Here is an 11,924-nt window from a genome sequence, read left to right on the forward strand (position 1 = left end):
TCATGGCCCTGGTATAAGGTTAAGGTGTTAGAGGGTGTGTACAGTTCTGGTCGAGGTGAGGTTTAGCTTTTAAGGTTTTGCGGGATATTCAGAAAACACTCTATAAGATGTCGAAGAGCATGCAATTCTAAGGGGTATTAAAAGTTTATTTGATGAAAATCGATTTTGAAATGGCTGAGATATCCAAAAACAAAGTGAAACAAAGAGATCCTAATAAAAGGCGTGGCCTGTCGCCTTTTATTATTTTCACTTTTTTGGATATCTCAGCCATTTGAAAACCAATTTTGATCAAATAAACGTTGAATCCTTCTTAAAATTACATGCTCTTTCATATTTCATTAGAGGTTTCTCATTATCTCACTTAGGAATGTTCAAAACATGAATCCCCACCTCAACCAGTATACTGTAATGTCCCTTTAAAGGTGACAGCCTAATCAATTTCATGGCAACCAAACTGGATGAAAGTGAACGGTAGATCAGAGGGCAGTTTTCGTTTGTTTAATTTTCGAAATTCTGGCTGTTGATGCGGAAATCAATTTCACCCAAACCACTCACAGTGAAATGCGCAAAAATGAAGCAATTGTAGCATGAAGCCACAAACTTTCTTCGGTATGTTTTTCATTTTCATCCCCATTTTAATGCGCATGAAGCAGTCTAGCCGTTGTACTATAGTAAATGACAGGAGGTCCCGTTATCACGTGCTAGTCACTTGTATACAGATGCAATGGAAAATTTTACTCGTTATGTCTAAAAGGTAAGGTTCGTGAATGATTTTATTTTATTACGCCGTGTGACCATTGAAGTGATAGCTGCTTGTATCCTGAATTTGTGTCTTGTAAAAGTAGAGATATTATCATGTCAACGGATAAAGTAAAGTAAGGTCAATTATCATATAAGAATATGTAAGTTTTGTGAAGTGGTTTCAGTTTCATAGACCATCACAAAACGGGTCTAGGGCAATTACCCCGGACCCTTCCTCTGACCCTAACCCTAATCCTAATCCTGAATCTAATCATAACCCTAACCCAAACTCTATACCCTAAACCTAACCGTAACCCTAATCCTAATCTTTACAATTGCCCTCGGGGGTAATTGTACAATGCAAAATGCGGCAGCACGCATCATTACACTATCCAAGAAGCACACTCACATCACCCCTATTTTGAGATCACTTCATTGGTTACCAGTCAAAGATCGCATTATTTTTAAGATTTTACTTCTGACTTTTCATTGCATTCAGGGCGCTGCTCCTCAGCATAACATCGACTTACTCCATAATTACATCCCCGCTAGATCTCTACGCTCATCCAACTCCGGTTCTCTGATAATTCCACGATTCACTACAATATGGGGCACACGTGCCTTTGGCCATGCTGCTCCCACCTTATGGAATAACTTACCTTCAGCCGTAACAAATTGTTCTCCATCAGACTCCTTTAAAATCAGTCTAAAAACTCACTTGTTTAAAGCCTCAATTTGATTACTCATTACATGTATTTGATATTTGTATGTCTTTTATCTCCTTCACTTTCTCTTCCTTCCGCGCCTAGAGCACTCTGCAGAGTGGATTTGGCGCTATATAAATCGTATCAATTATTATTTATTATTATTGCCCTGATACGCACAAAACCACGAACATTCATTTTGTAAAGGCTGTTTACTCTGAACGGTGATATTTTTTTTCCACAAACTGCAAGGTTCAAACTACCTGGTTTCCTGAGTCGTAGCATCTACATCATATGCAGAAGGTAATATCATCTCTCTGTCAAAATTAAATAATTCTTTGCGTGATTACAAGCGGATGGTAATCTGATTATGTATACGTAACAGATTCAACTGATATGGACGTGATATGAATAGCGAACGATCACGTTCAAACACGAACTGTCTTGAAATGGAATACTTGCCCGTGAAATACATCTCTTGCTCGGTTCACAATGCTCTACAAAAGTGGATTATTCTCCGAAAAGTTGATTAAGATTCAGCATGCACGCTTGGTATGTCGTGTTTACCCCACTGGCGTATTTCTGTCCGGTCCGCTGGGGATACACTCCTTTATGAACCAGATTCCATGCAGGGGGATATCAAAAATCGATAACATGCAGCTCAAAACAATTCGCAATGCAAGAAGAAATTTAGAACCAGGACACTCTTGTTAGACGCGCCATTTTGGCAAAGAGTGGCAACATACAAGCTCACTGCACACAATTGACTTGGATTGGGTTAGGTCTCAACTATACTGTGACAGTTCAGAACACCCATTGACTATGCATGCTCTTCATGTGGTATTATTTTCGCTGTATGAAAATCATGTTCAGACACATTTTTGCCTTCACGTGGCCTTGGCAAACAATAATAGGAACGCTTTCAGACTTCGCAGTAGACCGTAAACAACACTGATTTCTCTTTCTTTTTATCTCCCTTTTCTCTTCTATCTATCTCTCTCTCTTTCTGTTCATCTATCTATCAATCTATGTCTTTGATTTTTATCTTTTGTTCCTCTTTATATCGTTTGAATAAGTGCGGAAAGCTAAGTCTTTTCCCATGACCTTCTCATTTCAGGTGGGGTCCTACAATATTCATCCAGGCTCCGGTATCTGAAGCGTGACCGATGTACTAGGTACCGCGTACTAATATGACAGACTGAGGCAAGATGTTCTAAAACCCTTTCGTGTTGTATTCAGGTATTAGAAAAACGTTGAGATACTGATTATACTGACTGAAAATAACAACCAGGTTATATCTGCTAATTACATTCGAGGAAATACATTTAACACGCTGAAGAACTTTCATAGCTTCAAAATATGGGGGGTGGTTTGGTTTTATTCCTGCAGTTTTTCATTATTTCATCATCGTCAATCAAAAGTCTTACGAAAAATCCAGTAAAGGTAATTTATTGCTATCTGTTTTTTTTTCTTTTCTATTCGTCTCAAACCATAGGCAGTACATTCATAATCTAATGCGACAGAGGCCAGTATTATGCGACAGTGAAATAACTGCTGATTTTTAATCGAGTGAGGGCGTGCTCTCTATCTTGCAGGTTGAAATAGTAAGATGAAGAACTCACACACCAGTCTAAATACAACCAACCCTTCCGAACACTTTCACTTTGTCGTATCAAACATACTGAAATAGATCGGGAAATAATCATAGAAACAAGTAAATACAAGTTGAGTGGAAAATTATTCCTCTGAAACTAAGTCCCAATATGAGGGATAGACGCGATTCTCTTCAAATCGGGACTTTTATCGTTTTTATTATTTAAAAAAAAAAAGCAAGCGATTGTTTTGGGTTTGTTTCTTGTTCTTCCGGGTGGCAAACCCAAAGTTTATTCACTAAGGATCTGTGAGTTTAGTTTGAGATAAATACAGCCCAAAAATATGAATAAAAAAGGCATTTCAAAATTTTGGAATATCAGTGAAACAATGTGGCTTTTCCTGGAAGCAAAAAAAAAAAGAAAAAAAAAAGATATTGAATGTTTCGTGTATTTGTAGATTTGATATTTAAATGTCTATACGGGAAATAAGGTGTGAGACCAAAACTGGCTATGACAATACTTGCCTATCGGCCCACTGCAGAACTCTAATTTATTTCGTTTCATTTATAAACTTACACACAGATTACATATGACATACGTCTAGGGATCAATGAATAGTTACAAATATTTGAAAATTCAGTTTATACAGACTTTATTTCATGATGCAGAATGGATCTAAATCTGTCTAGAGTACGTCACATTCCCAACGAATATTTGGGACAATAAATTGTGCAGACGCATAGCCAGCACTTCATGCACGATATAATCATATTATTTTGTTTTATTTTGATTTCGTTTGACTACGTTGCGATAGGTATATAGGGCAGTTTGTTTGTTTGTTTGCTGTTTCGTTTTGTTAATACTTTGTTTGTGTGTGCATGCATGTGTGCGTGTGTGTGGTTTTGAAGTTGTTCTCAATGTTCGGCGTGACTGTTGGCTAACCCGTTGCCATTCTTAATCAGCACGTAAGTTGATAGTTGTATAAAATTCTGCGGGCACTGCGGTGCTCACGCCCATGTTAAAATACATGCTCATAGCATTTTGTCACATTATCATAAGACCATGCCTCTGAACGTCAGTGAACAGTGTGAGAGGAAAAACTAAGACATCCGTTGTGTGACGCATCGTACTAGACATCTCATATAAACAGAAATAGACAGTCATAACCCTGAAAACAACAACAGAAGGGTTCACCTCATCGTCACAAGTTATCATGTACAGTGAGCAAACTCAAGATGGCGCTAGACAGAAATCGCCCGGTATTCAGATCGATCGCAGCCGCGATGTTGAAAGGCGTGATAAGCTTACCTTTGACTGCGCACGTTCTGTCATGTGCGTCGGCTTGTAAGAGAAAGGGAAGTGATGTGCGGTTTTGTGGAAGAATGTATGTATGCATGAGAGAGGAGAAAGGTAGGTCCTGAGTAAGCGTATACTCAGGAGGTCTTCATTTCTACCTCTGCCAATGTAGTCTACCTGTTTGCCCGTATAATTCACCTGCAGGAGTGTTTTGTGTGTCTTTGTGAGCACATAGCACATGTCGACTGGTTGTTGATCGGATAATGTTCATGCATTCATAGTTAGGTGACGCGCGGTCAAATAATATGTCATGTACAATGGTCACGAATGTACACAAGTAACAACAATGATACAAGTTTATGCGAGTTCATTTATATAATAGCTATCTAGTCAATGATGAGAATATCGACCTCAATCAAACTATCTGACATGTCTGAGGACGTTCACGAATTTCATTTTGAAAAGTGCTTCGAGAACAAGGCACTGCAATTATGAGGCTCGAAAAGGTCTCATCTTTGCGTTGTTTCACTGAAGATGGAGCACGGTAAAACGTTTAAAGACGAATACACATCTTTAATTCTATAGTAATTGGATTAGCTGTAGTTTACTTTGCAAACGAAACACGTCCTGAAGATAAAGTTCATCATTATCATCTGTGCATGGGACCGTGTTATGATCACTGTGCTAATTTGTTAAACCTCTGTCGATTTGTAGTCATGGGGATGATAGTGTTTAATGTAACATTCAGAAATGCGGTCTTTACGATCGCATAAAGCTGTGTAATAATTGTAACTTTCTACATGCTTTGTATAGTGTGTGTCTATGCGTATAAAGTGATTTCGAGCGTGGCGCTCTGCATGTGTAACTTGAGCAGCTGCATCTGGCTACGTTTGAATTGTTGATGTGCAGGGCTCACAAGAAGAAGATGTGACTACAGTACATCAACCCGGACCGGAGGAGGAGAGCTGAAGTGAAGCAAATCGCCTGGATAATCGATATCAGACGGAGAGGAAGGATTAAACGTTCTTTCATTGACGTGTTATTATTCCTGTCGATCGTTGTATTCCCGATGCGTCAAATACCAAAATCTTTCATCTATCCGTCGAGAAGATTCTGCGGCGCTGTGCATAGAATCTTGGGCGTTTTGTAAGCAGGCATATCAGGCATTTCATCTCCTGACACGGGCTCGCATCGACTCGACAGGATATCTACATTTTATTCTGCATGTGTGGGGAATGTAGTGTTGCGTGACTTCGCAGCCTAATCAGGCGTTATTCCTATACGCCACATAAAGGGCACGACAGACTTTGAAAAGGCGAAAGTACTGCTATTTCAGTTTAGCTTACCTTGCTGCTTTAATGTTAATACATGAATAAAATGATGATCGTATGATACAACACCCGCCACTGCGTCCCGTAATGGCCATAGTGAGACGAAAGAGACAGAGTTTACGTAAAGCAATGAAAATGATGTAACGGCCAAAATGTTTCGAAGCGAGACGTATCGTCAAAGAATCATGCACAACTTATTGCCTTTAATCATCGCAAGCGGGCGCCCCAACGCGTCGTTACCCATCTAAAACAATAATTGATTTGACATTTACACGACATGAAAAGAACGCCAATAAAGGATTCCTATTGCAATCATTATTCCGCCTGAATAACAGGAATAATTGAAGTAGATGGGCATAATTTGGTCTTTCATTTCAGGCTGGAGTCTTGAGTCTGGTTACAAGTATAGCTCCACGACCTTTAAATGTATCTTGAACAATTTATTATAACTTCAAGGATCATGAAAATGCATCAAAACAAAACGCATCAAACAAAGACCACATCTATTCTCTTGTAACTTTTTACGTGGCAACAGTTTTCTTTGACTTGCTAAACTCTGTGGACACTTTTTAACAGCATGGTCGTCTTGTTATCCTCAATTCTCTCCCTCCTCCCCCTCTTCCTAACCTTCATTACTTTTATCATCATTGTCGTCACTGTCATTATCATCATCATCATCATCACCATCATCACCATCATCATCATCATCATCATCATCATCATCATCATCAACATCTTCATTTTTATCACAATGAAAAGCGTTGTCACCTTTTTCTCCAACATCATTATCATCCTGGCCTCTGCAATAGCATTTTCTTCCTCCTCCTCCTCCTCCTCATCATCATCATCATCATCTTCATCATCATCATCATCATTAATAGCATTATTTCAAAACGTCGGTTAATGATTGATATAATTCGTCGTGGGAAGAAAGTGAAAGACCGATAGAGCGAAAGTGATACTTGATTAGTATGACAATGGTATAGGTATAACATTCTCACGCAACAACCATAATGCGATATAAATGAAGAAACACTATTGTAATTATGCTTGCCATATACCACTGTAACATGGTACTTGTGAAATAAAAACAGCAATGACAAAGCTGATAATCCTAACATTGATATTACTTAATGCCAAAACTCATGATAGTACTGTTAAGAACAATGACAATGATGGTAATAATGATAATGATAATAATATTGATAATAATAATATTGATAATAATAATAATAATATATTATTATTATTATTATTATTATTATTATTGTTATCATTATTATTATTATTATTATTATCATCATTATAATTGTTGCTGTTATCATTATAAGTATCTAATAATAAAGAAAATATTCATATTTATGCAAATGACTGATGAGGACAAGTATGACGAGGATGACCAAATATGGTGGAAACGCAATACGTCAGCACAATGGCTTTACGTGAGAGATAAATGAAGAAGCGTTTTGCATTAACTACGAGAAGACTAGAACTGTGAAGATTGGAATGACCGAGCACAATCAGACGAAGTCAAAAGAATGACAACCACTTGCTATTAATAATATCAATTAGTTATTCACGTACGTCCCATGATCAAGGTCCATCATTTCCTGTGCAATATCAGATATCGCGTCATCAATTTGGATGACGTAATTGATCTGCGGAGAGGCAAGTAGGTAACTGTGTCGTCGTGCAATATGTAATATAATATTGCTATAAGTGTGCTCTTGCCTACCTTAAGCTTGTACCCGTTGCAAACAATGAAGCTTGTTCTTCTATACTGTGATTTATAAACAGATTTCGGAAAGGCCACCTGTTCTCACTGTCATCTTCTCTCGTGTATATTATGAGGGCACTACAATTATGACTTTCATCTTTCAAGCTGGTAATCAAGCTTTAGGTTATCAAATCTTTCAGCATAATTTTTAGGGCAAGTTCTTTGGATGTTTTTACTGTTTTTTACTGGTAATGAATTTAACGTTTATGACATTACGGTAGGATTGACAGAGGAAAATGTCTACAATAACACAGACGAATCCGATGTTAACAAACAAAGCTACGATCAGAAACAGCTGTTCAGAGGAGGCGTGTTGAAATGAATAGCAATACTTACCAGTGATAACAATAGCCGGTACTTTGAGCTTCCTGTACGGCTTGGGTGATGGGCGTGGTGATGTCGGGAGTGAGCCTGATCCTCCGCGGCGAATCGGCAGAGGCGACGTCCGCGGACTTGGTGACGGCGAGAGCGACAACGAGCTGGTGGCTCCGGTGTACATGTCCGGGAGGGCCGTGTTCGGGCACGACTTCCTTCGCATCATCCTCATCACCATGATGTCGGCTCGTGCAGACTGTCACACTCGTTTGAGAGTAAAAAGCACAGCTTTGGTGTCCGACGCGACTGGCTCGGTCAAGAAGAAGAGCGCAACTTGTCCTCCTCCTTCCTGGAGAGGAGAGGGAGGCTCTGCTTGATGCGTTGCTAGGAGACGCAAGTATTACGCAGACGAATGATGAAGGACGTAAAGGGATAATATTCTCACATGTGCGCAGAGCCGTATTTGAAGTGGTTGTGAACTTGAATGGAAATCTGGGGAAATAAAGATATTAGCAAAGATTAGTCCTACGTGACATACTAAATCGAGACACTATGTTAATGTTAATGTTTTCATGCTTCCTAGACCTTTTCTTCTCACCTGAAACACAGAACTTGCACACACTCACGCACACATGCACATGCACATGCAAATATTATGCACATCCAAAGAGAGAAAAAGAGAGAGATAATGTAATCAAATACAACGTACCTACAGTTTTAGGTTTATAGGCAATTAATGAAAAAAAAAATATTCCACACGGATGTGTGCTATCACAATACCCAAAGTGAGAGGATCAGACAAAAAGGATCGAGAGGGAGGGGGGAGAGAAAGGGGGAGGGATCTCTTGCATGTGAGTGTTGATCTCTATCCATTTCCTGTACCATGCCGATGGGCGTTTTATGGCCATTCTAGACTCTTCTAACTATCAAATAATGTACATAATCTATACCCAAAACTCCGTTTAAAAGATATTCTTCATTTGATAGTCACCATGCAGGGATAATGAAGACTCAGTGGTCAAGTTTCAGTGTATGAGAAGTCAATGTAAATTGCATGGATGAGTTTTGTAGCGTGAGTGGGGTCCCGAAGGGGAGAGGGATGTTAGTAACAGCTCGTCTTGTCAAGAAGGAAAGTTACAGGAAAAATTCTGCTCGTAGTATAACGTGGGTCAATATTTACATGATCCTTGACATACTTCTGTACTTCCCGTACGGATACTCATCCTGTTCTGAGAGCGCTTCAAGTGACTAATGCCCCCCTAAAACAATTTGGAGGAATCCTTGTCCTGGTACTCGGTAACTTTGAAGTGTTCTGTTGATATAGAGTTGAGTTGTATTGATATAAAGGTGAGTTCCGTGCATGTCATCGTAGTCCCTTTTATTAATGCTCGTCAACGACAGCAGGCAAATTAAAAGACCAGCATTCTAATTCACATATCATCTTCAAGTGTCAATATTATGGGCTTGTCAACATTTTTTTTTCCTTGAGCTTCGAGCAAAGATTCGGCAACGTTTATTTCTTATTTTCTGTTTCGGTAGGGCGTATACTAAATCATTGTACGCCCTATAATGATTAAGACAAAGCGTCCTAATAAACTAGTATCATAATAGTTACAATTTTTTTACTATATAATAATGATTTACTGTTTCCAGTATGATTTAATGGATGCTATTATCATCACCATTATAACAGAGAACATTAATCCACTTACAGTTATCAATTTATTTATTAAAACATTGTAACTTCATACAGTGGATTGCTATTTATATTGACAACAATACAGAAATACATATTTGTGTTAATTTATCCCTTTAAGTATGGATACCTGTATTTTCTGTAAGTATATTATCAAGTCAGGTCATTTGTGATTCCTCTACCCCCCCCCCCCCGCACTCGCACCTTTCCCCTTTATTTTTTTAAATCCTTGAGAATAAATAATATTTCAGTCATTTTGTCACGAGGAAAGGGCGGTCTCTTTATCAAGCATCATTAAGTAAATTTGTTGTAACAGCCCCTGCAACATGGAACATGCCATGCAAAAGAAAATGCAGCAATCTACTGTATTTTTTTTTTGTCTGCATGATTAATTGAATTTGTTTGTGACATTTTGTTTTCCTTAAAAAAAACAATAATATCTCTGTGTTATTGTATTCGTGATAAAAAAGAAAGTTGCAGAAATACATTAAGATTAAAAATGAAAAAAAAAATCATATGGAACTTACTGAAAATAAATTTGAATCGACGTTCATGCCGACTACTATAATGAAGAGTAAATTGAAAACAGTTAATATATCCTGCAACGCTGATGTTGACAATCCTCAGTGATGATCAATGAGAATATAAATTAAGTGAATGGATCTTTTTACTGCAGGAATTCAGTGTGGATGTACAAGCAAACCACGTGAATGATGCTAATTCGTTTGTTTTTAATGAAGTCTGAATTACTGAGTCAAAATTCCAGGCCTGGGTAGCAAACAAGCCAACTGATGAAATGATGCTAACTTAGTTTCTTTCTTCTGTTTTGTCTCTCTCTTATTTTCCCTCAACAAAATGTTGTTTCGGGATGTTCTGTTGTTTTATCAATGTGTTGGCTCAGTGAGTAGAGCGGCTGCTCTCACAATCGGGAGGTCGTGGGTTCAAACCCCGGCCGCGTCATACCAAAAGACGTTAAAAGATGGGAGTTGCTGCTACCTTGTTTGCCGTTCAACAGTTGAAAAGGTTAGAGCAACGTCGATATGGCGCTGCTCAGTGGCTGCCGGGCCCACGATCAATTGGGCAAAAAGAATTTCCATTCTCGGACAATAAAATTTGGAGTTTATATCCAAAACAATTATTTATTTTGCTTGGGTTTCCGCTTTTGATATGCCTTTTTTTTATTCAGTTCGTCGGTCAATGTTAATAGGCCAGTTGTTTATTTGTTTGTCATGAATACCGCCTGTTTAAGTGTCCGGTCTGCCTGTTTACTGTTCCCTTCAGTATATATCAAACTTGGATTGTTGATAATTTCTGAATTATATTCTGCCTCCCCCAATAAATAGAAAAGAAAACTGGCTACCAAACATAATTATCTAACATCGGATGTTGAATCGGCCCTTATAAGACACAGCGGCTATATACATTCTGAATCTCTGAAATTATGGCAAACGCCGATGATATATACTTACCTACTTCAGAGTTCGGGTTGAAAGGGTGAAAGACTACAATACACAGATAAATTGCAGATGGTTATCAATTTTCAACTTGATGTATACAACACAGCGTCACTTTTAAAGCGATGTCCACTCGATCACACGCAAATTTGTTTACTTGGTTGTCTGAGGTCGGAGATGTATTTGTCCTTTTGTAACGTCATCACATAAGCCTGCAGCTCCCAGTAGTCGTGATGGGTGGGTTAACGATGTCTTGGGGAACTGACGTTGCACTCTCTCGCGTCTTTCTTGGTTCCTTTTGTCAGTTTCGAATGAACTGGCAAGATGCTGGACAAACACGTCCGCTAGAGATTACCGAGGAACAATGGGCAAAGAAATGGTCAATTGATTTGTAAGTGTAATAGGATTATACAGTTCTTTGGCACAAAGTGTTAGTTAGTCTTGCCCAAGCATTAACGTCAATAATCCACTAACTGTTTTCAATCAAGAGGTCAACGGATGTGAGATTGTTGCACATATGGGGAGTAGAATACATTTATCATTTTAGGTTTTTCACATCTCATTGTTACCATGGTTACCTTTATCTAGAATGCAATCAAACATACGCGAAAGCGATCATAAGACATCATCGTCAGACTAGTTGCTACTTGTTTTTTCTTTTTTTTTCTTAATAATCATACGACAACTTAAGTGGAACAATTAGACAATTTTAGTGGAAGTAAAAAATTAATATACACCATAATGATAATGATGACGATGATGATGACGACGACGACGACGACGATGATGATGATGATGAGGATGATGATGATAACGAGGATGATGGTGATGGTGGTGATGGTGGTGGTGGTAGTAGTTATAGTGGAAATAGCATGAACGGCATTGATGATAGCGCTGGAGACAATAAGAATAAAGACAAGGTTTCTGCTACTAACACGTTGTACTGATGAAGATGGCATAGAACAATATGAAACGGTGAGTGAAGATGGTCTATTCTGGTATCAAAATGATAAAATAG

At 38.4% G+C, this 11,924-nt stretch overlaps 1 protein-coding gene across 1 annotated transcript in view; it reads right to left on the reverse strand.

Moving 5' to 3' along the window:
- LOC139724244 (serine-enriched protein-like) overlaps window positions 1-7,994 on the reverse strand; it is a 47,545-nt gene extending 39,551 nt beyond the window's left edge. Inside the window, exon 1 of the mRNA XM_071635387.1 lies at window positions 7,778-7,994. Coding sequence (XP_071491488.1) covers window positions 7,778-7,994 — 217 coding nt within the window. The remainder of the gene's footprint in view (window positions 1-7,777) is intronic.
- Window positions 7,995-11,924: the final 3,930 nt, after the last annotated feature.

Source organism: Diadema antillarum, unplaced genomic scaffold, assembly GCF_040938485.1.
Source record: "Diadema antillarum isolate AM-2024a unplaced genomic scaffold, OU_Dant_1.0 scf00000209, whole genome shotgun sequence".
NCBI lineage: Eukaryota > Metazoa > Echinodermata > Echinoidea > Diadematoida > Diadematidae > Diadema > Diadema antillarum.